The sequence below is a fragment of the Enhydra lutris genome, unplaced genomic scaffold (genome assembly GCF_002288905.1).
Source record: "Enhydra lutris kenyoni isolate GAN:26980312 unplaced genomic scaffold, ASM228890v2 scaffoldscaffold37, whole genome shotgun sequence".
Lineage (NCBI taxonomy): Eukaryota > Metazoa > Chordata > Mammalia > Carnivora > Mustelidae > Enhydra > Enhydra lutris.
Window position 1 is genome coordinate 7,366,846 of NW_019154121.1, and position 22,618 is coordinate 7,389,463.

At 42.5% G+C, this 22,618-nt stretch overlaps 1 protein-coding gene across 1 annotated transcript in view; it reads right to left on the reverse strand.

Annotated features, from left to right (window-relative positions):
• The window catches only part of LOC111154503 (hephaestin like 1), an 88,757-nt gene extending 70,982 nt beyond the window's left edge, over positions 1-17,775 (reverse strand). The window contains exons 1-2 of the mRNA XM_022514128.1: positions 17,606-17,775; positions 3,920-4,164 (exon numbers count right to left, since the gene is read on the reverse strand). Coding sequence (XP_022369836.1) covers positions 3,920-4,164; positions 17,606-17,775 — 415 coding nt within the window. The remainder of the gene's footprint in view (positions 1-3,919; positions 4,165-17,605) is intronic.
• Positions 17,776-22,618: the final 4,843 nt, after the last annotated feature.

The following is a 22,618-nucleotide window of genomic DNA, read 5'->3' on the forward strand; positions in this document are numbered from 1 at the left end:
TCAAATAAATAAATAAAACCTTAAAAAAAAGAGAGAGATAGAGAGTGAGGAAGTCAGCAAATCCTCTCCTCCAAAAGTAATGTAAAGTGGAACGAAATTGAGAAAAACAACCATTTCATTGCTGCGGAATCAAATAAAGGCATCCAGCAATGTTTATGCTTGAACAACTGCTGAACGTCAGTTATTTACCTACTCCCAGCTGACTCTAATGCTGTGTGCTTGCAAAGAGGAGAAGCAAAGGGCCCAGCAAAAACTAAAATCCGAGGAACCATGAGAGGCTATGGACTCCGGGAAACAAACTACGGGTTTTAGAGGGGAGGGGAATGGAAGAATGGGTGAGCCCAGTGATGGGGATTAAGGAGGGCATGGATGGGATGGAGCACTAGGTGTTATACGCAGACAATGAATCATGGAACACTACACCAAAAACTAGTCATGTACTGTATGGTGACTAACACAATTAAAAAAAAAAAAAACCAAAAAATAAAAAACAACCCTAAGATCCAAGGCAGACAAAAACCACCAAAACTCTGAATGTGTTCTCTATCCACCCACAATTCCAGCTGCAGAGAACTGAGGACTTACTGATGCTTAAGTACATCTCTGTCCCAGCATCTGCCGACTTCAAAGCTAAGCAGATTTAGAGGTGACCCCTTAGAAGCCAGCCTTAAAAATGAATACGAGAAAAAAGACAGAAAGACAGGGGTGCCTGGGTGGCTCAGTCATTAAGCATCTGCCTTCAGCTCGGATCATGATCCCAGGGTCCTGGGATCAAGCCCCACATTGGGCTCCCTGATCAGCAGGAAATCTGCTTCTCCCTTTCCCACTCCCCCTTCTTGTGTTTCCTCTCTCACTGTGTCTCTCTCTATCAAATAAATAAATAAATGAAATCTTAAAAAAAAAAAAAAAAAGGAAAAGAAAAGGAAAGAAAGAAAGAAAAAACAGAAACCTTGGTGGCCACACATTATAGGGAAGACAGATTTCATGGATTTAGCCCAGGTAAGTTACTAAACAAAAAAACAAACCAATAGCAAAAATAACCTTAGATGAGGGAAGGATTTGAATCCAGAGTTGCTCCAATATATGCTCAAAAATTTCCAGTTTCCAACAAGAACAACAAAATGAGACATACAAAGAAATAAGAATGTGTGACCTAGTCTCAGAGAAAAAAAAAAGCAGCCAATAGAAATTATCTCTAAGTGTCTCCAGATGTAAAATTGAGCAGATACAAACTTTAAAGTAGCTATTAGAAAAATGTTCAAGCCATTAACAGAAACCATGTTTAAATAATTAAAGAAAAGTAGGACATCATGATTCAACAAATCGAAAAATCTCAACAAGGAGGTAGAAATTATTAAAAGAACAAAGTTGGAGTTTTGGCATTGAAAAGTACAATGAATTATTTAAAGCATTCACTAGAGGGTCTTAACAACAGATTCAAGATGGCAAAAGAATCAGTGAACTTGAATATAGTAGAATTATCCTATCTGAAAAAGAGGGGGCAGGAAGATCAAAGAAATAAAACATCAAAGAAAATAAGCAGAACCTCAGAGGCCTGTGGGTCAACACCAGGTATATTAACATGTGTAATAATAGCCTGCCAAAGGGAAAAAGAAAGAAAAAGGGACAGAAAAAAAATGTAAAAATAATGACCCAAAATTATTCAATTTGGTCAAAAACACTAATCTACACATTAAAGAAGCATAATGAACCACAAGTAGGATAAATACAAAGAACCTATACATAGACACATTGTTGTCAAATTGTTAGGAAAAAACATCAAAGAGGTAATACTGGAAGTGAGAGAAAAATGACTCATCACGTACACGGGAGTATTGACATGATTAACAGTTGACGTCCCATCTGAATACTGGAGACAAAAAGACAGCGGGATGACATACTCAATGTGCTAGGGCTGGGGAGCGATGCAAATGGAGAATACCATATCCAGCAAACTACCCCTCAAAAAAGGATGGTAAAGTAAAGATGTTCTATAAACAAAGACTGAGTTTACTGCTAGCAGACCTGTCCAGCATTGGGTAGAATCTTCAGAACAATATTTCATAATAGCAGTGAGAGCAGACATTTTTGCCTTATTCCCAATCTTATGAAGACTTTTATTCGGTCTCCCTTCCATGAAGCATGATGTTAGCTGTGGGTTTTTCTTAAATAACTTTTATCAGGATGAGGAAGTACCTGTCTATTTCTAGTTTGTTAGAAATTTTTAATTTATAAGTACTAGATCCTGTTAAATGCCTTTCCGTACCTCTTGAGATGATCATGTGGTTTCTGTCTTTTATTCTATTAATATGTTGTATTACATTCATTTATTTTTTTCTTAAATTTTTTTTTTAGAGAGAGAGCATGAGTGCATGAATGGGGTTGGGGGAGGGGCAAAGGGAGAGGAAGAGAGAATCTTAAGCAGGTTCCACCTTCAACATACAGCCTGACCCAGGGCTCTATCAGACAACCCTGAGATCATGACCTGCCAAAATCAGGAGTCAGATACTTAACGGACTGAGCTACCCAGGTTCCCCAACATTCATTTGCTTTGGAGTGTTAAACTAACCTTCCAATCATAGGATAAATTCCATTTGGTCATGATGTATAATTCTCCTTATATGTTGCTGAAGTCAACATATTTTAATATGCTAATATTTTGTTAAGAATTTTTGTGTCTACATTCGTGAGGAATATTGGTCAGTAGTTTTCTTGTGATGTCTTTATCTGGCTTTGGTATCAAGATGATGTTTTCCTCATAGGATGAATTTGGAAGTATTCCTCTATTTCCTAAAAGATTTTGTTAAGAATTGGCATTATTGTTATTTTAGTAGTTGATAGAATTTATAAATGAAACCATCTGAGCTTGGGTTTTTCTTTGAGGGAAGATTTTTAATTGCTATTTCCATTTCTTTACATTTTATAGGTCTATTCAAATTTTTATTTGTTCTTAAGTCAATTTGGGTAATTTTTGTCTAAGAATTTGTCAGTTTCATTTAAGTTGTCTCATATTTTGGCATAAAACTGCTTATAATCCTCCCTCATAATCTTTTTAATTTTTGTATGGTCAAAGTGATGTTTCATCTCCCATTCCTGATTTTGGTAATTTGTGCCCTCTGTCTTCATCAGACTAGATAAACTTTCTCAATTTTGTTAATCTTTTTCAAAGAGCCAACTTCTGGCTTAATCAATTTTATATTATTTTTCTGTTTTCTCCTTTGAATTTCTGCTCCAGTCCTTATTATTTCCTTCTTTCTGCTTTCTTTAGATTTTGTTTCCTCTTTGTTTTCTAGTTTCTTAAGGTGGAAGCTAATGTTATTGATTTGAGACTTTTCTTCTCTCTTGACATAAGTGTCTAAAGCTCGAAATTTCCTTTTAAGTACTTCTTAGCTATTACCATAAATTTTGGTTATGTTTTATCTCCATGTTTATTCAATTCAATTTATAATTACAATTTATCTAGTGATTTCTTTTACCTATGGGTTATTTAGAAGTATACTGTGTATTTCCAAATGTTTGGAAGAATTTGCAAGATTTCTTTCATTGGTTATATCAAATTGAATTCCATTGTTATTGGAGAATACACCTTGCAACCTAAATTTATTTAGATTCATTTTATGCACAGCCTACTGTCTATCCTGAGGAGTTTTCATATACCCTCTTGAAATACACCTCTCAAAAAGAAGATATATTCTTTAGTCATTGAACAGAACGTTCTGTAGATGTCAATTAGGTCAAGTTGGTTGATAGTGTTTTTGAAGTTTTCTCTATCAGGAGGAGCAGATGGAGATGGGAGAGAAGGAGATGGGGAAAAGACAAATCGACACGTGTCATCACTGTCTCTTCGATCCCTTTAACTGACAATTGCCTTCCTTATGAAATAGACACAAGACACCAATAATACAGGATTGATATTTACCTTCTGAATCTTTGTTGTAGAAAACGCCATGTGGATGCAAAGAGTATGGTCGGGAAGCAAAGTTCTTTAAATGGATGACAATCACATCACCCACTTCAGCCCTCAAGATAGGGCCCAGGAATCCAAGCCAGGGAGGTTTGGGGATCTCCGTGGAATAGGTCTCATCTGTGTAATGTCTGTAAACAGCCTTTTTGTAAAGACCACCTATCCTGTTTGGCCCTCTTTCAAGAAATAAGGTTGCAAGTCTAAAAGTAAGAAGGAAAATATTTTATGATTATATGACATTAAGAGAAAATCCTAATAGTTTACCTTAACAGATCATAAAGTACTTGCTTTACTATGATTTCTTATTTGGTGTTGGACATAACCCTGTAACCTGTGTAGAGCTGGTAAGAATATCTTCAATTTACTGGTAAGGAAACTGAGGCTAAGAGAGTTAAATGACAAAACAAGAGTCACAAATGGTATCCACGACCAAACTACAACTAAACAGAATACTTTAAAGTCTGGCTGTCCATTTGCCCCTTTTCAGGGGCAACATGTTCCCCTTCACTTTTTCACTTAACAAACCCTTTTTCATTCAACATGTTCCCCCTTCACTTTTTCACTTAACAAACCCTTAGTGTGTGTTTACCATGTTCCCAGCACTTTGCTATGTGCTATACAGGGATACAAAAGAGTTTATGACCTAATGGGAAAATTAAGTAATGACATTCAGCAATACATGATTAAGTGCCAGTTGAGTTGGTGGAGTCACACATGTCTCTGAGGTCTGAGGTCACAGATCTTTGGTGGAGTCTCACAGAGAGGTCTGAGAGGCTCTGTATTGACTAATGGATTTATGTTTGCTTCATGAAGTTTGGGGAAAGCACTATAGATCAAAAAGCCAAAGACAAGATATTTTCAGGGCTTCATCCTCTTTTCCTCAACGAGATCATCCAATGCCTGTATGCCAGCGACTCAGATACAAGCTCCTAAGCAGTTCCTACTACAAGGCTCCCCAGCAGTCTCTAGTATGAATGGAAGCTTTGCCCACCCTGCAGACTTCCGAGGATGATGGAGCCAGAGAGCAGCGTGTCAAGTGGCCAGGCATGCAGCCCACCATGGAGCAGAAAACAGAAGTGCAGGCAGATGGAGGAGAGGGTGCTTGGGTCAACAAGGGGACAGGGATCCTGTAGCTCAAGTCAAAGCAGGAGTGATCTCCTTTGGTGCATCCAGCCCAGCTTTGGAGCATCTTTCCAGGCTCATTTCCTCTTTGCCTACCTCCCATGGCCTCACCCTTCCACCAGAACTCATGCTCAGTCTTCCCAGGATGCACCATGTCTTTTTAGCATTCCAAGACTTGCACACATTCTTTTCCTACATCTGGGTGGTATCCCTCATTCTCTACCTGCCAAGAACCCTTCCAGGTCAGTTCAAACTCTTCTTTCTCCTTCTGTACACACACAGTTCAAGCACTAATAACACACTTGCCAAGACGTGTCACAGTAAGATATGTACATCTCTGGTTTGTGAGCTAATTGAAGACAAATCTTTCAAATATCTTTTTTTATTGTAGTGCTGAGTAAGTGCCTGGACATATTGGTGCTTAGTGACTTTGGAATAAAGAAAAAGAAAAAGCCTCGAATTTGTCCTCAGATTGGCAAGTGAAAGCTGGGATAATTTGGCAAACTACATTTACAGAAAAGTGTTTGTTGCCACACTTGATTTTGAATATTCTCTAGGCCCAGGATGGCAAATAGGTTTTAACTTTTGCACTAGATCTGATTGGTTGGTAGTGACCAACCAACTGGTCAACCAATTTTTAGGGGGAAAAAAAAAAAAGTCAAGGTTGAGTTCAGTCAGGGGCAAGAAGGAACCACTCAGGATGTCTACTGTGGATGTGGGGTTCTAGGCATACTTGATACATCGTTACTCTCTTTGCTCTGCACAGGCAGCCAGTTAACACGATAGTCTGGGGTCTTTGGGTGTGGCCTTGTCTACAGCTAGATGATCTAATACTATCACTACTGGCAGAACATACTTCAAGTTGTTCTATCATAACAGCAATAGTGATGGGATGAGCTCCTCATGCTCATTTGTAAGGTCTCCTTTGTAACCGAAATACACAAGGCATTATATCCGATGATGGCTGGGTCCAGGGCAGAGTTTGTGGACACCAGAGAGTATCCAGGGATCATCTCTGAAATCCAAATGGTCATCTTATGATATTCAGTTTGCTGGACCTTCCAAAGGCTCTCCTCTTGCTCTCAGGGACCTGCTGACAAACAGGGCTTGCAGCCACCTTCCCTTTTAATAATTTATAAACCGAAGCTTATAGAATGACAAAATTTAAGAGAGAAGCATTTAAACAGAACAGGTTTTAAAACAGGTTTTAAAATTAAATTGAAAAGTGATTTCTTAAGTCAATCGGAGAAAGACAACTATCATATGATATCCCTGATATGAGGAAGTGGAGATGCAATGTGGGGGGTTTGGGGGATAGGAAAAGAATAAATGAAACAAGATGGGATCAGGAGGGAGACAAACCATAAGAGACTCTTAATCTCACAAAACAAACTGAGGGTGGCCGGGGGGAGGAGATAGGGAGAGGGTGGTGGGGTTATAGACATTGGGGAGGGTATGTGCTATGGTGAGTGCTGTGAAGTGTGTAAACCTGGCGATTCACAGACCTGTACCCCTGGGGCTGACAATATATTATATGTTTATAAAAAAATTAAAAAATTATTAAAAGAAGAAAAGTGATTTATTCACAAGGTCATTATTACTTCCTTGTTCTAACCAGCTGGGGCATCCAGCCTACTCCAGACTGCCTAATATGGTCACAGGCCATGGGCAAACCTATAGCAATAAAGCCCCTTTTGAAGAGACTGGCCTTGGGGCACCTGGGTGGCTCAGTGGGTTAAGCCTCTGCCTTCGGCTTAGGTCATGATCTCAGGGTCCTGGAATCGAGCCCCGCATCGGGCTTTCTGCTCAGCAGTGAGCCTGCTTCCTCCTCTCTCTGCCTGCCTCTCTGCCTACGTGTGATCTCTCTCTGTCAAATAAATAAAATAAAATAAAAATTAAAAAAAAAAAGAGACTGGCCTTGGTCTTGGAGGCAGGGGAAATTCCAGGGGTCCACAGCTGAGGCAGGGGAAATTCCAGGGGTCCACAGCTGAGCCAAATTAAGGGATGGAGCCACTAGGCCTCAGCTCTAAGGGGCATTGCAACATCACTGGGGAGCTCAACGGCATTGTTGTGGGGATAAAATTAACTGGAAATGACATTGGAACTGGAGAAAATGGCAACTTCCAGAACTTCTCTGGGGATGAGTATTGTTTTATGGTCAGAAAGAATCAAGGGCTTTGGATGGAGTTTGGGAGGTGGAAGGAGGAGACGCCCAGAGCGGTACACAAGTAGTCCCTGAAATCCCTTCCAAGAAGGATTGCTCCAGAGTGGGTTCCTTCTTCTTGTGACCAAGAGGACAGTGAGAACTGCCACCACCAGGCCACCTTCTTCTCTCCTCAGCACTCAGCCTTGCCTCCAAATAAGAGCTGAACAAGTATTTTTTCAAATATCAGTTGAAGGAGCCCCAATATTATTTATTTTCCCAGAGCACCAGATTACTAGCCTGCCCAGCCGCCCACGTGTGTCAGCCCTGCCCTGCCCTTGGAGTGGAATCAGTAGGTAGGAGTTTCCTGGGGAAAAGGGGAAAACCATGGGTTGAGGCTCTCCTCAGAGGACCCAGGGACCATAGGTCTAGTCTTCCCAGAGGCAGCAAAGCTCTTCCTCCCCAACCTGCCAGATTCAATGCCCAGATAATAATTCCTGTCACGAGACAGGAATCCTGACAAAAGGGTTGGAGTATTACAACAATGATTTTGGTAGCAAAAAGCCTGAAAAGACCACAGTGTTTTTCAGCTGGTGACTGGATAAATAAATTCTGGTATCTTCATACCACATAGCCATACAACAAAATGAGGGGGTTCTACGGGTGGTAATATGGCACAAGCACCAAGAAACTATATGGAAAAATCAAACTGTAGGTGAGCATGTAAAGTGTGATCCCATTTCTGTTTTTTAAACAATGCGCATATATACATAAATGCAAAGAAAACATTTAGAAACTGGCCATGGAAACTACCAAGGTGTAACCTCTGGGCCATGGGACTGAGGACACAGGCAGGAGCCAGAAGGAATGAGAATTTTACTCACCCTCTTCTGTACATGGGAGTGTTTTACTCTGTATCTTCTATTTACTTTCATAATAAAAATAAGCTCACATTTTATTTAGAAGAGATGGGCAACTGAGGTGTCAAATTTCTCTTCTTGTCTGCTTTCTCCCTCTGAAAACATAGCTGCCACCCCAAAGTGCATTGTTTGGGTGAGTTCTCCTCCACGGGGACATTGGTGTCCTGAGAGGGAGCATAGTGCCTGTGGCTTGAGTTGAAGGGAAAAAAATCACTGCTCAACCTCTGGCTTGACAAGTCCACTCTCAGGCATCAGGACTGAGGACTTGGACACAGTCGGGTGTGGGCACACTCGACCCTCTGACCCACAAACTGTGTATCCACTGAGCCTGCGAGTGTCTGCCTGGGAGCAAGAGTTGGCCCCCTTCTGCACTGTGAGGGAGAACCCTATATTTCCCTGTGCAAGGGAATGGGATAAAAAGTCTGAGTTCCTGACACTGGGACTTTGTGATGGAATCTCTTATGTTTCCTAGCTTCACTCGAGGCTTGGATGGTCATGGGACACACTTCTAGCCAATGAGATGTATGCATGTGTCATTCCGTGGTACTCTCTGGACTCAGCTGGCAGACACCCTTGTAGTTTTTTGCTCTTCCTCAATTTATGCCTGAAATGGAGATAGGATGACAAGCTTCAGCAGTCATCTTGAGAGAAGGGGGAATAGGGCCATACCCTACGAATGGGTGGTCAGCTGGAAAGCCAAAGGAATCTGGGCCCCTGAAGATTGCCAACTTCTGGCTTTCTTTTGCAGAAGCTAAAAAATACATTCGAGCCAGTGTTTTCCAGGCTTCTGCTAACCAGCAGTTGAATACAAGTCCTAATTGAACAGGCTCTTTAGGAGGAGGAGGAGGAAGAAGCAGAGGAAGAACTGAGTCATCCCCAGGCTGGCTAATTAGCCCCAGAGTAGGCAAAGTTACCTGACTTTATAGCTGATGCCGGGCCACCCAGTAAGGCAACAACAGAGGAAGGATTAGATTCAGAATCACTGGTGTCCTCTCTAGACTCATCCTGAGGGGTAAAAAGCTAGAATGAGGTTATTCATAGGGCTCTCTCATTCCAACAGGGTCTGCAGGGAAACATGGACCTCTGACTCTCTGCCCTGCTCTACTCTGAGCTTCCAGCATGCACAGGCACACACACACACACACACACACACACACACACACACACACGTAAATACATGCTGAGCAAGAGCTCCTTATCATGCACGACTTGTCTGGCAGAGCCACCCAAGCAAGAGGCAAGCGTATCAGGAGGAGGGGAAGTGTTTGTTGCCTTCCCACAGCACTTACTACACACGCTGCATATTTTAGCACTGAGTTACATGCATAGTGACTTGTTTTGCACAATCCTGGATGAGTGTCAGTCTTATCCCAGAGACAGCCAATAGTCACCCCGAGAGGGGACCAGGTTTTCTAAAGCAGTAGTTCCCAAATGCCCATCCACGTCTCAACTGGATCAGAGTTATTTGGGACAATTACCAAATATTGAGGTCCCCAGGCCCCATCTCAGAGCAACTGAATCAGACTTTCTGGTGTGGCTTCTATATTTTCCCGAAGTTCACCAAACAGTTTTTAGCGCAGAGCTGTCCAGTGCTTACCCAAGCTGATTCTTCCCTCCCAGAAGAATGGCAGAGCAAAGAGCTTTTGCAGATAGATGGAGCCATGGGATTTTGGCAAATGGGCTGTGAGTGGAAGTGACATGTGTCACTTCCAGGCCAGGACATTTCATTGCCATTGCAAGATCTCCCCCCACCCCCAACCTCTGCTGCAGGGAAAGGGTCCAGTGAAGATCATTGAGCCTCACAATCCCAGCAGCCTGGCTTACTAGTTGTCTCAGGAGGACAGTTGTCTTGGAGCCACATGGTCCTCTATAAACCCCAGTGGGTTCGAAATACGCCTCTGTGGTGTTAAGCCCCTGAGATCTGGGGGTTGTTTGTCGCTATAGCACAACCTGACCTTCTCTAACTAACACAATGCTGAGTGCACATACAAGCTGGGAAATCACCTCTCTATAGCATTCAGTACGAAACAAAACCACAGTAGCTGTTTGAAATTAGAACATAGTGACTATTTGGAAACCATGGAACTATCCAAAGTGGAAAAGATAGGGACAGAGGAAAGTAAGAGAAATCAGTCTCTTAAGTCTCTTGAGTCTCTGTGGCAAATTGCTCCTAAGAACACATATACATTTGTGACAGTGGGATAGAAGCTCCGTGTCCTACGAGTCCTAGAAGTTGCAACCCTTGTCCAAGAGACAAAACAGGTGGGTGACTTCGAGGAAGGTGTCCACAGAAACCAGCCTCTGACATGACTGGAGAGGACTTAGTGGTGGGAGCACACAGGTTGCTGGGCTTCATGTTATTTATAGCATAGCCACAGGACGGCCCCACTGTGAGGGACTGAGCAATCACTACCCCTCAAGCTCATCCCCAACCAACATTCTCACATTTCCACTCAAACTGAGGAGGTGTCTATTTTATGCTGGGAAGATATCCAATTGGGCTGGAAAGTTCCTTATGAGCAACTGCTTTAAAGACAGAATAAGGATGTAGAACGTTTACATTGCCAAGGCCAAGGGCAATACATGAAGGAAGATGCCTTCTAAGAGCAGGAGAGGTTAACCATTGCTAGAAGGAAACTGTCTGCGAGAATCATCTAACCAGAGCAAAGATGGGCTTCTAGATCAGATTCTGAGGAGCTGGTAGCTCACGGGGGCAAGGAGGGGGGTGTATGTGCACCTCACCAGCACCACTGTCCCCCAAGACCTGGATCTTTCAGTCAGATTTTCCCCCATCCCTTCAACCAATGAACAGTTGTTAAACCTCTACACTATACAGGACATTAAACTAGGAACTAGGGCCAAGAACTATGAATGTCCATCCATGCACTCAAGAGATTTACCATCTGGCTGGGAAGACAAAACACACACAGCGGAGAATAAATAGCAACAGCCAGTTTTCTATATTAAGTGACAAGTGCGCCGTATAGATCCTGCAGGTCTGAGTGTGTGGAGGGGAGGTGGGGTGAAGGTGAGCCAAAGCAGAGCAAACACGTGAGACCATCATGGTCACCAGAGGGACCCGCAACGTTGGTTGCTTGAGCTTGAGAAGGGGCACTGAGAAAACAGGACTAAACTGGGGCAAGGGCTACATGGCCAAAAGGAGGGTGGAGATGGTGATGGCCTGTTGCACTTAGATGTAGCCACGCCCTCCCTAATTACACTAATACATTTTAAGCCATCCAAGCGATGCATTCCTCTACACAGTGTCTCCTCCTGGGTCCCCTGGCCCCGCACAAGTCTTGAGTTCTTCCTTCTCCCACTTCCTGTCCACAGAAGCCCCCTCAGAACGCACACAGGTGGCTTAAAAAACAAATGTGTGCAGTAAAGGGAAAAGAGAATAAACTTGAATCCCAGTTTCCCTACTTCCCTACTTGATGCCGGCTGAAAACCGGTGACCATGACAGAGCCCTCCTGAGGAGTCAATGAGACGGTGTGGAGACCCACACACAGCATCTGGGAGAGTGGGTGCTCAGTCCGTGGGAGTTATGGCAAAACTCTAATTAGAAAAAGAGAAATGTGACCATTTGCAGTCTGTTTCCTCCAGAGCTCCTGCTCTGCAGAGACCCCTCGAGGTAAGGAAGCTATCAGGATGACTAACTTCTCTGGCATGCTAACCTGGTGCCAGGCCGTGCATCTGAGCCCGTTTACAGATCCGGTGTCATCCGAGCCTCCTAATCCCCACTTTGGGTGGGCTGATAATGACAACCAAAGGCAAGCCCCAGTCCTAATCCCCTTATTTGGAAAACGACTCTGCAGATGGGATTAAGTTAGGGATTCTGAGAGGAGGAGAAAGATCTGACACACACAGAGTAGGTGATAGGAAAATGCAGGCAAACAAACGCCAGAGCGTGCCACCACATCCAGCAGCTTCTACCCGAAGCTGAGTCAGTAAACAGATTCCCCCTTAAAGCCTCCAGAGGGAGTGTGTTCCTGCTGACATCTTTGCAGACTTCTGCCTCCAGAAGGGGGAGAGAATAAATTCCTGCTGTTTTAAGCCACCCGGTTTCTGGTAATTTGTTCCAGCAGCCGCAGGAAACACCTATAGCCCCAAAGCGAGTACTATCATTATCCCACTTACTGATGAGTATATCGAGGCAAAGAGAGATTCAATTACTTACTCAGTTGGTAGAAGAAGAATTGTAAGCTTATTGGTGGATGCAAGAGCCCACACACTTCCCCCAGCAAGCCAGGCTGCCTTAGCATCTCTGTTAGATCACTGCTTGGCTACACTTAGCTAGGGAAACCCACCTTGGGCCTTCCGGTCCCCCTGACCTGGGACAGGACCTCTGTCACCCCCCTGCTTGGCATGGAAAACCTTTATGACAATGCCTGGAACAGAGTAAGGATGCAAGGATGGTTAGCTATTGTGCTGTCTGTGAGTTCTCCCAAATGCTACTAACCGGGACTTGGGACCCCACTGTCTGGAGGTGGGAAAAAAAAAAGAGGGGGACTAAGAGGGTGTTTGTGAAGGATGAGAAACAGGGAGGACTGAGGTAGGGGAAGGTGGCAGGGACTGCTTGCTGCCTTGCAATATTCATGTTCCCTTCTTTCTTAGTAAGAGAATCAAATCCGGCTTTTACTCAGAAACAAAAGCACAAAACTAAAAGACTATATTTTTAACCCCTTTTCCCCCCACTGTGTGGCTTCGAGTATCCAGTGAGATATATGTAGAATTGGTTGTATGGTGTTTCCATTAATGGGCTAATGCAGCAGGAATTGTACCCTTTCTACCTTTTCCCTTCCTCTCTTCTTCCTGGAACATAGACATGAGGGCTGGAGTTCCAGCAGTCATACTGTGACCATGAACTTCCTTGAGGAGTAAAGTCACATGCTAAGGATCATGGGTCAAAAGAACAGAAGGCCCCCACATCCTATCATACCACCTGTCCCACCAGTCTTGGACTGCCCACCTCTGGGATTCTTTTGTAAGAGAATACAGAAGCTTACTTTGTTTAAGGCATTCTATTCTGGTCTCCACTGGCAGGCCAAATCAATCACTATCTGACATAGGGAATAACAGCAGCCCCAAGATATTCATATGGCATCAGACCCAGTGCATGATTTTTTCTGCTGATCCAACAGAAGTTGAGATTTGAAAGTCACCCTCTAAGATCAAGCCCAGATGAAATTGTCCCCTTCCCTTTATTTCAAAGCTTACAAAAGATTCTCTCTTCCCCCACCTGCTTCCCTTCAATTAATTGGCTCTTCTTTCAGATAGTTATGTAGTTCTTATAGTTATATAGGTCTCCCTTATGCCCATCCTAGGGCCTGTCTCAAAATCCTTTACCATCAACTGGGCTAACACAGTGATACGATTACATAAACTCCTTAACAGACCCTACACATTGAGGTTTGAGCAGTGGTCAGCCTCACTCATGTCCAGGGGTAGTTCTGCCTGTGAGTTTGCACCCGTGAAAACCCCACATTTTACTGGGAAGAAAAATCCTGCATGTGTGTTGGTTGCTTAATGAGGTCTTTGGTGAGAATTGTAGCTTTAAATAAGGTGACCCCACTCTGGTTCCATTAAAGACTTGGCTTTACCACTGAAGCACAGGAACACCTTAATTAAGCCCTTTATGAGCCAGAACAGGACAAGCATGAATGGATCAAATGCTGACACCATCCCCAGGCAAATCAAAGGAGCCCAGTGTCCCCATTAGGCCCAAGGGGGAACAGGAGGAATATATTCATCTGGATAATCTACTTCTAAATAGAATATAGCTCCCAAATTTTATGCTTTCTAGGAAATATGAGTGCTTACAGTCTCAATTATATTTCTGAAATCTATGATTAAGCAAAGGTACCCAGATGGAAAATTAAATTATACCATCTGACTGCTTTGGAGCCTTGGCAAAATGATCTCAATTTATTCCCTATCCCATCCTTGTGAATCAGGATTTATTAGGCTCTCGGTACTGCCTAATTTTGGTTTCCAAGCTTTTTTACATCACAGACACTTTGGCACTCACCATTCTGTTCCCCTCATTTTTGCCATTCCCGTAGTCAAAGATTAAGCAACTGGAATAACTATATGGACAAAGTGATTAGTTTTTAATAATTCCAAATGAATAGCCTTGTGCTCAGTCCTCCATGGATTATTGTCACCACCAAAGCTTGGGGGAAAGGGGGACAAAATTAAATGTACTCTGGGCCTCCCTCTCTGCCATGATGGTGCTTATCTTTCAGCTGCCAGAGTGACCAGTGGGTACATCAAACACCCACATAGCAATTCGGGGAGAGGGAAATGCTATGTCTAAGGCTTAAGGAAGACACCAAGTTCCTTGATCGGTGAGGAAGGAAAGAGATCAGAATAAGGCAGGGTTGTGGGGAAATTCTTTGTGCATGAAGAATTAGAGATAGTTCTTAAAGAACGGGTTGGGGGGGGTGGATAAGCAAAGAAAAATATGGAATACTTCAAAATTTGTCCCATATCCCCACTCGCGGATCTTCTCCAGCTCTGACTCCTAGACTGAATGCTTGCAAAATCATCTGTCTCTCTCACCATTGTAAAAATCTTTCTAGAACTGGAGAATCGGGTAAGATGTTCTTCATTCAGTTTCAAAAATTATTTTTGATTTCTTGGAATTACACTTCTCAAGTGACTTTAAGGATTATATTTCAACTCCCTTGTCATACCAATTAAGGAACTTGATGGTCAGGAGATTACGTGAGATGTTCAAGGTTTCACAGCAAGTTGGGGGCAGAGCAAGGACTTCTAAGTCGGGTCTTCCTATTCCTATTCCAGGCTCTTTCCACTGCTAGTAGGATACTAGGCACATGGCCCTCCAAATATCGGGCATTTTTCTGGGTCTGAATATCTTCAACAGTAGACTGTCCTCAGAAGTGCCGGAGGCCGAGTGAGAGGCATGGTCACGTTATCCAAGATGACTCTTTGCTTCTGGGGAAATGGCACGAACTAGAGTACGCACACTGAGCTCCATATGTCCCACAATTGTGACATCTTCCCCTGTGACACCTCTTGTAGCTGTGACACCTGGAAATCATGACATGTGTCCCGTATGCTTCAAGCCTGAGTCAGCAGTGCCTTCTTAGGGACTTGCCCTGAGCCGCTTGCCACACGAGTATCACGGCTAATAAAAGACACTATGTGCCATGTAACCCAGGCTCCCCCTTTCAGAGGCAGGAGGCAGCCCTGTGTAGACACCAGTCCTTCACACACTTGGGGACTTGGGCATTGTGGGCATGACATCTAGAATGCCAGCTGTGCTCCAAGGGCAAGAGTCCTCTCAACTGGGACCACACCATTTGTTAAAATACCCCACCCTAAGCTAACACCGAACTGTCTTAGTCATGCCTATTCTTTTTTTTAATTTTTCACCATAACTATTTTCAAACACTTTATTGTATGTTCTTCAAAGCACCATCTTCTGGCTGAAATAATTAATAGGGAGCCCCTAATGTCTTCCTGCACTCAGCTTTGTGAAAAGAGCATTGTAGCATTTGAGTATTTAAAGTACGTTGGGTTTTTGAATGAACCCAAATAGGTAACCAGTTTGACCATTGACACCAGTGATCATTTTCAACGTCTCTCTGGGAAGAGTGACCTGTGAGACTACATCTCCCTTTGGTAAGAATTGGGAATTTCTAGAAAGTTCTTTTTGCTGGAATCCCTGGCTGCCGTCACAGCTGAGTTTAATTAAGTGGGAAAGGATCACCTCTACCAAGAAATGGGTTGCATGGCGGAAAAATTACTTTGGTTCCGCCTTTACTCTGTAAACTCCAACAAATACTTAATCTCAGGGTCTCAGTTCCTGGTTTGAAAAGTGGAAATAATACCTACTGCAAACAATAATGAATTGAAAGTCTCTGGTGGAACTCCTGGGTCATAACAAATGCTCACAAATAGCCACACTGACACTTTAGGAGAAAGATAGACTTCTAACCTCTTTACTCAACCACAGGAAAAGGCAATCCAATGTCTCATTGTGCTTAAAGACTGTAATCGCTGTGCTCAGCACACAAATCTTGAACAGCCTCATTCATGTCCAATGGCTGCCCACAATGACTGTTTTCCATGGAGCCCTTTATAAGGACATCAGAGCTCTCTTCTAGGGAAGGTCAATCAATGGCAGTTAGGATAGCCTCTCCATCCCACATCCATTTGTCACAATAAAGATTACCACAACCAATGGTCAGCACATATGAGACTGAAAGAAGTCAAGAGATTTCTTTGGAAACAGGCCTCTGGACATTAAGTTTCCTGGAACAAAGCTTAAGGAAGAGTCTTTCTTAGCAGCCTGGTTGGCATGAGTTTCATCCTTCTTTAACCAAACATGACTATGCCACCTTTGTATTGTCAGAAAACCCAGAAGCAATGTGTCTAAGCACCTGGATATTTGGTCTTCTCCTGGGGTAGGGGGGCCTGGCTTTTAAAGACTTGTTGGAAGACTCCATGGTATTCCTGAAACTTAGCAACTAACTTCATTTTTAGAAATTGGAACTTGGATGTTGAATGAATTGGGTTCTTCCTATCAGAAAGAAGCCAGAATACCTGGATATCCAACAGAAGTTGCCAGAACATCTCAAAAGATGTTCTAAAAACCACAATATTGAAAGTATATGTTATAGCTCCTGGGGGTGGAAGATGACTTAAGAGGGAGCTCCAGGGAACAAATAAGAGATTTAAGACACTGGACCCTGAGAGGGAAAGAAAGAGAAAGGGCTATTTTCTGCAAAAAATAAAAAAATCAGGTACATACAACACTCCGACACCATCTCACCCAGCTATGCCATGGGCCCGGGAACTAGAATATTGCCCTCAGATTGAATGAGTCGGAGCTAAAACAAACCTCTCACCAGTGAAGAAGTTATTTCTAAGAAGACTTGGGGAAACTCTTAAAATACCAGCCAAATCCATTATAATTGCCCCTCTTTTAAACATTGCAAACGAAACAAAACAAAACAAAACTTAACTACTTATAGCATATGTATCTCCAATTATGATGTTTCATTCCAAAAATAAAAACTCAGAAAACAGTGTGTGTTTTAACAATGAAGAATTCTTGAAAATTCTCAAATGTTTATCCAAAGGGTTTCCATTATTTTTTTTTTAACAAACTGAGTCCAGAACCCACTGGAAATCCCTAATAGTGCTCAGTGAAAATTGTCCTTCTATAAAGTAAGCCATTGTTCAAAACACATGGTTTTGTGTGTAGCACTTCATGGACAAGGCTCAACAAATAGGGCCAAGAATATCTCTTCCACATTCCATGCCCACCCTTGTGAGGGCTCTGCAAACAAGCACAAAACCCCTCCACTGGGCTTACATCAGCTCACCCCCACTCACCCTCACAACCCAAGGACTATAACCTTCTCCACTCAGAGTAAAAAAAAAAAGCGAACCCCGGAGTCTGTGAGAACCCCAACTTTACTCACTTGTCTTCTGAAAAACTTCCTCCAGTAACAACGTTCTTCCCTTGGGGTACATAGTTCCAGTATTCTTCCACAATCCCAATGTGGTATGTTCTGGTAACTGCACCAACCAGCCCAGACAGACCCAGGAATGTGAAGAGAACGATGCAGTCAGCCTGCTGCTTCCGAGGCATTTGTGGATGTAATTCAGGCAAGCAGCCTGAGCAGGAGGCAACCCTGCCTGTCCCTCCCCCTCACTGGAAGCTAATTATAAATAAGGAATGAACAAGACCCGGCTCCTCCTTCTTAGGTAGCTTGGGGTTGGGACAGAGGCTGATAACTTGTGTAAGCAGAGCAAACGATGGGGGCAGTTGCTATGACGACGAAACTTTTGCCAGCCATCCAAGAGAAGGTGTAACTGGCTTATTCATTTACTATCCAAGCCAAGCAGGCCTGTTTCTGTAAGTTTTGGTGCTCTGCTGTGACATTAATCATTCATCTTTGCCAAGAATGGCAGTGCCACAAGTTGGGCCAATGGGTTTCCTCCCTTCTTCCTCATTTTCTCCTCCACACCTACTACAGGAACATATTAAAATCTGAAAACCGGGCTGGCTGGAGTGGGGCATCAGGAAAGCTCTTGCATGCTAAGGAAGGCTTCATCTCTGCTGGGAAGGCAGGGGAGTGAGGTAATCACCCTCCACCATCTCTGACTTGTTTTATGAGGCTACATGAAACAATCAACTCACATCATAAGGTTTGTAACAACATTGTAAAACCTCGCTAATTCTCCATTTGCTCATGTACCATCTCCCCCAAAGTCTCTCAAATCCTACCAGCAAAAATGAGGAGCTCGGTCACCCAGTTCAGCCAAAATTTTAGAGGTCATCACCCTCAGTGAGTTACCTTTGTAAGAAAGAACGACAATGACATGGGAGGAGTACCCTTCAGGCACATGAAGATAAAATTTAGTAGGTCTTTGAGTCAAAAAGGCAAAAGAAGTGCCTGTTCTTCTCTGTGCTCTAATCTGTGACCTAGAATCTCAGTGTTGACAGAGACCTTGTCCAACCGTGGACAAGAGCCAATCTGATAGCCATTGAGAGTTGCTCTTGAGGCAGCAGCCACAGAGTAAGGAGAGAGCCTCCTGGCTTGGTTTTGAGGTTGGACAGGCCTGTGTTTGAATCCAGTCCCACCACTTGCTATTTTAGTGGCATTGAAGAACCACTCACCCTCTCTAAGCCCACATCTATAAAACAGGGTTGGAGGGATTTTAAGATTTAAAGAATCACACAGGAACAAATACAGGTGACCTTGGGTTTGACGATGACTTTTTCAATACAACACCAAAGACACAATCCATGAAAGAAATAGCTGCAAAACTGAATTCAAAAAATTAAGAATTCCTGCTCTATGAAAGATGCTGTCAACTGAATGAGAACAGAAACTACAGCCTGGGAAATATTTTTGCAAAAGACATATCTGATGAAGGACCTAAAACATATGTTATCCAAAACATACAAAGAAATTTTAAAACTCAACAATAAGAAAACAAGCATCCTGATTAAAAAATGGGCAAAAGATCTCAATAGACATCTCTTCAAGAAGATATACAGGTGGAAAATAAGCACATGAAAAGATGCTCCACATCATACGTCATCAGGGAAATGTAAATTAAAATAATGAGATACCACTACACAATGGCCAAAGTCTGGAACGCTGACTACACCAAATGCTGACTGTGAAGCAACAGGAACTCTCATTCATTGCTGGTGGGGATGCAAAACGACATAGCCATTCCAAAAAGATAGTTTGGCAGTGCAAATGGAACATTCTCCAGAACTGATTACAGGTTAGGCTGCAAAACAAATCTCAATAAATTCAAAGATTTTTTTAAACCTAAACATATGGCACACATTACATATATTGCAATTTTATTTGTCAATTATACCTCAACAAAACTAAAAAAAAAGAATACTCTTACCATATGATACAGCAATTATGCTCTAAGGTATTTACCTAAAGGACTTGAAAACTTACATACAGACAAAAACCTGCATGTGAATGTTAAACTTTGAAGCAACCAAAATGTCCTTCAACAGTTCAGTGAGTAAATAAACTATGTTCAGTGAGTGAATAGTAGTTCGGTGAGTAAATAAAGTATGGTACAATGAAACAATGGAATATTGTTTAGCATTAAAAGGAAATGAACTAGCAATCAATGAAAAGATATGGAGGAAATTTAAATGCATAGCACTTAATGAAAGAAGCCAATCTGAAAATGTTCTATGATTCCAGCAAGATGAATTGCTGGAAAAGACAAAGCTGTGGGGATTTAAAAAAAAAAAAGATCAGGGGTTATGAGGGGTTAGTGAGGAGGCAGGGGTGAATAGGCAGAGCACAGAGGATTTTTAGGGCAGTGAGACTACTCTGTATGATATATACATATACATCATACAGAAAGAACAAATGAAATGATGCGTATCTACTATTATAGTATATGTATAGTATGTATACAGTACATATATGATATATCAGATATATCATATATCATAGTATATATATCATAGTCTATGATATATATATATACACATACATATATATATGTAATATATATCCTGTAATAGTAAATACGCATCATTTCATTTGTTCAAAGCTATAGAAGGTACAACACTGACAGTGAACCCTAATGCAAACTATGGTCTTTGGGTGATGATAGATCAGTGTAGGCTCATCAGTTGTAACAACTATACCACAATAGTGGGGGGTGTTGTTGATAGGGAAGGCTAAGCATGTGTGGGGTGGGAGACATGTAGGAAAATTCCATACCTCCTGCTCAATATTGCCTACAACCATTCTAAACGATGAAGTCTATGTTAAAAAAAGATTTAAAAAGATGTCTGCAAAGTGCCTACCATGGCCCCCAGCACAGCATAGGTGAGCAATAAATGTTAAATTTGTTCTTCCCAGGACACCTGCATGGCTCACTTGTTAAGCGGTTGCCTTTGGCTTGGGTCATGATCCCAGGTTCCTGGGATGGAGCCCCGCATCGGGCTCCCAGCTCAGCAGGAAGCCTGCTTCTTCCTCTTCCACTCCCCTTGCTTGTGTTGTCTCTCTCTCACTGTTTCTCTGTGTGTATGTGTGTCAAATAAATAAAATCTTTAAAAAAAAATTTGTTCTTCCCCACTCACACCCTCTAAGAGAGACTCCCACAGTCTCTGTGATGGACACCGGCATTTCCAACCTTCTGCTCTCTTTCCCAAAGTCCCAACCAGATTCTCACCAGCTTCAAGTAAAAGAGTTCTTTTCCTTTACATTACACTTTATAGATGTGCTATAGCATGCGTTTTGAATTATCATCCATCTTAGCTAATAAAATACATGCTGAGTATTCCATTTCACAACCAGGCTCTTCACATCTTTGATTTATTGATTTGTCTTTATGTCAAGACACTTATAAGTAATTACCATAGCACATTTCCCTTTACCTAAGATCTACTCTTCAGTATTAGTTTGAAAGTGCTTTGTGTGAGCTTGTCACTTGAACAGCTACTACAGAGGAAGGACTCACAAGGTGAACCTGAACTTGGCCTCAAAAGAAGCCGGGCTTCAGGAGTTCTTAGAATCTGGATGTCTCGGGCCAAATGGCTTTGTGTCTGTACCCTGGAGAAGCAGATTATTTTAAGTCAAACAGGCTCAGTGTAGTACGAAAAACTTCATTAGGATATATTCCACCCCAATTTTTTTAGACAAAAGAAAGGGATGTAAAAACAGTACAGATCAAAAACGCAGAAGAGTTAACTTTCCTACCTGGGATACTGAATGCATGTGATTGAGTCCCTGAGGAAGGCATCCCCTAACTTCTGATTCAAACCAAGGTTTACGAAAGGATGGAAGAGGCATGGATAGCCAGAGTTGCTAGAAGAGATCAGTGCATTCAACCTGTCTCAAGCCAAGAGTGTAGTTACTGAGGGGCAAAAGAGTCAAGGAAAGAGTTTATTGGAAGCCATGAAATAGTGTCTGGAAAACGCTCTGAAATTCTTCCTTACCCTCGGACAATACAGATGGTCAGAAAACATCCAAATTACATGAGAGCTAAACAAAAGGAAAGGGAAGGAGAGGGAAAGGGCAGGGAGGGAAAGGGAAAGAAAGGGAAAAGGAAAGGAGAAGAGAAGACAAGAGAAAAGAAAGAATAGAAAAGAAAAGAAACAAAACTGGTGTAAATGATTGCAGTGTTCCTGTAACACCCATTTTTGAGAGCCCACAGTAAAATACAAGATGTGATCGACAATGCCTACCATTCAACTCGGAAACCCGCGAGTGATAATGTTAACGAATATGTTTAGCTCCTTTGGATGCAATTCAGACATAAATAAAGCAGAGGAACCCAGCATTTCTAGAGCACCTACTGTGTGAGATCCCCAGTCCATTATTTCCTCAATACACTCCTCAGGTTGGAGATATGGTAACTTTGAGGCCATGCATTGATAGAAGAGAAAGATAACGTTGGATCAAACCATATTTCACTGAAACGTAACACAGGGTAATCAAACAACAAAACTTTTTGTGGGAGACACCAGTATAGAGAAAGAGTATTCTAGCTAGCATTAGCTGAGGTGTCATTTTCAATAATACAGTGTGAATGACGAAGTTGGCTATCCCATTCTGCAGACTTTTGCATGTGTTTAGAGATACAGTAAATATTCCTTAAGTGATTCTTCATATCCTAGACTCTGACTGAAAATTCCCATCAGTTTGGTCCTCTTACTGCTACAGTAGGTCGTGGCTCTTGGGCCTCATTAGGACCCTCAGTTCCTTGATTGTAGCTCATTCTTTCTCACTTAGAATTCTACAGCTTCCTAACTAGTCTACCTGGGGCCAGAGTGACCTTCCCAAATGCAGAGGTCCCTCCACTGCTTCTGATTTTCAGTTGCTCCCGTGACCTTCAGGATAAGGCTGACATCTTTTACTTGAGTTTCAAGGCTGGTCTTGATCTGACTCCTGGGCACTGGGCCGTCTCCTCAACTTTTCACCCACGCTCTG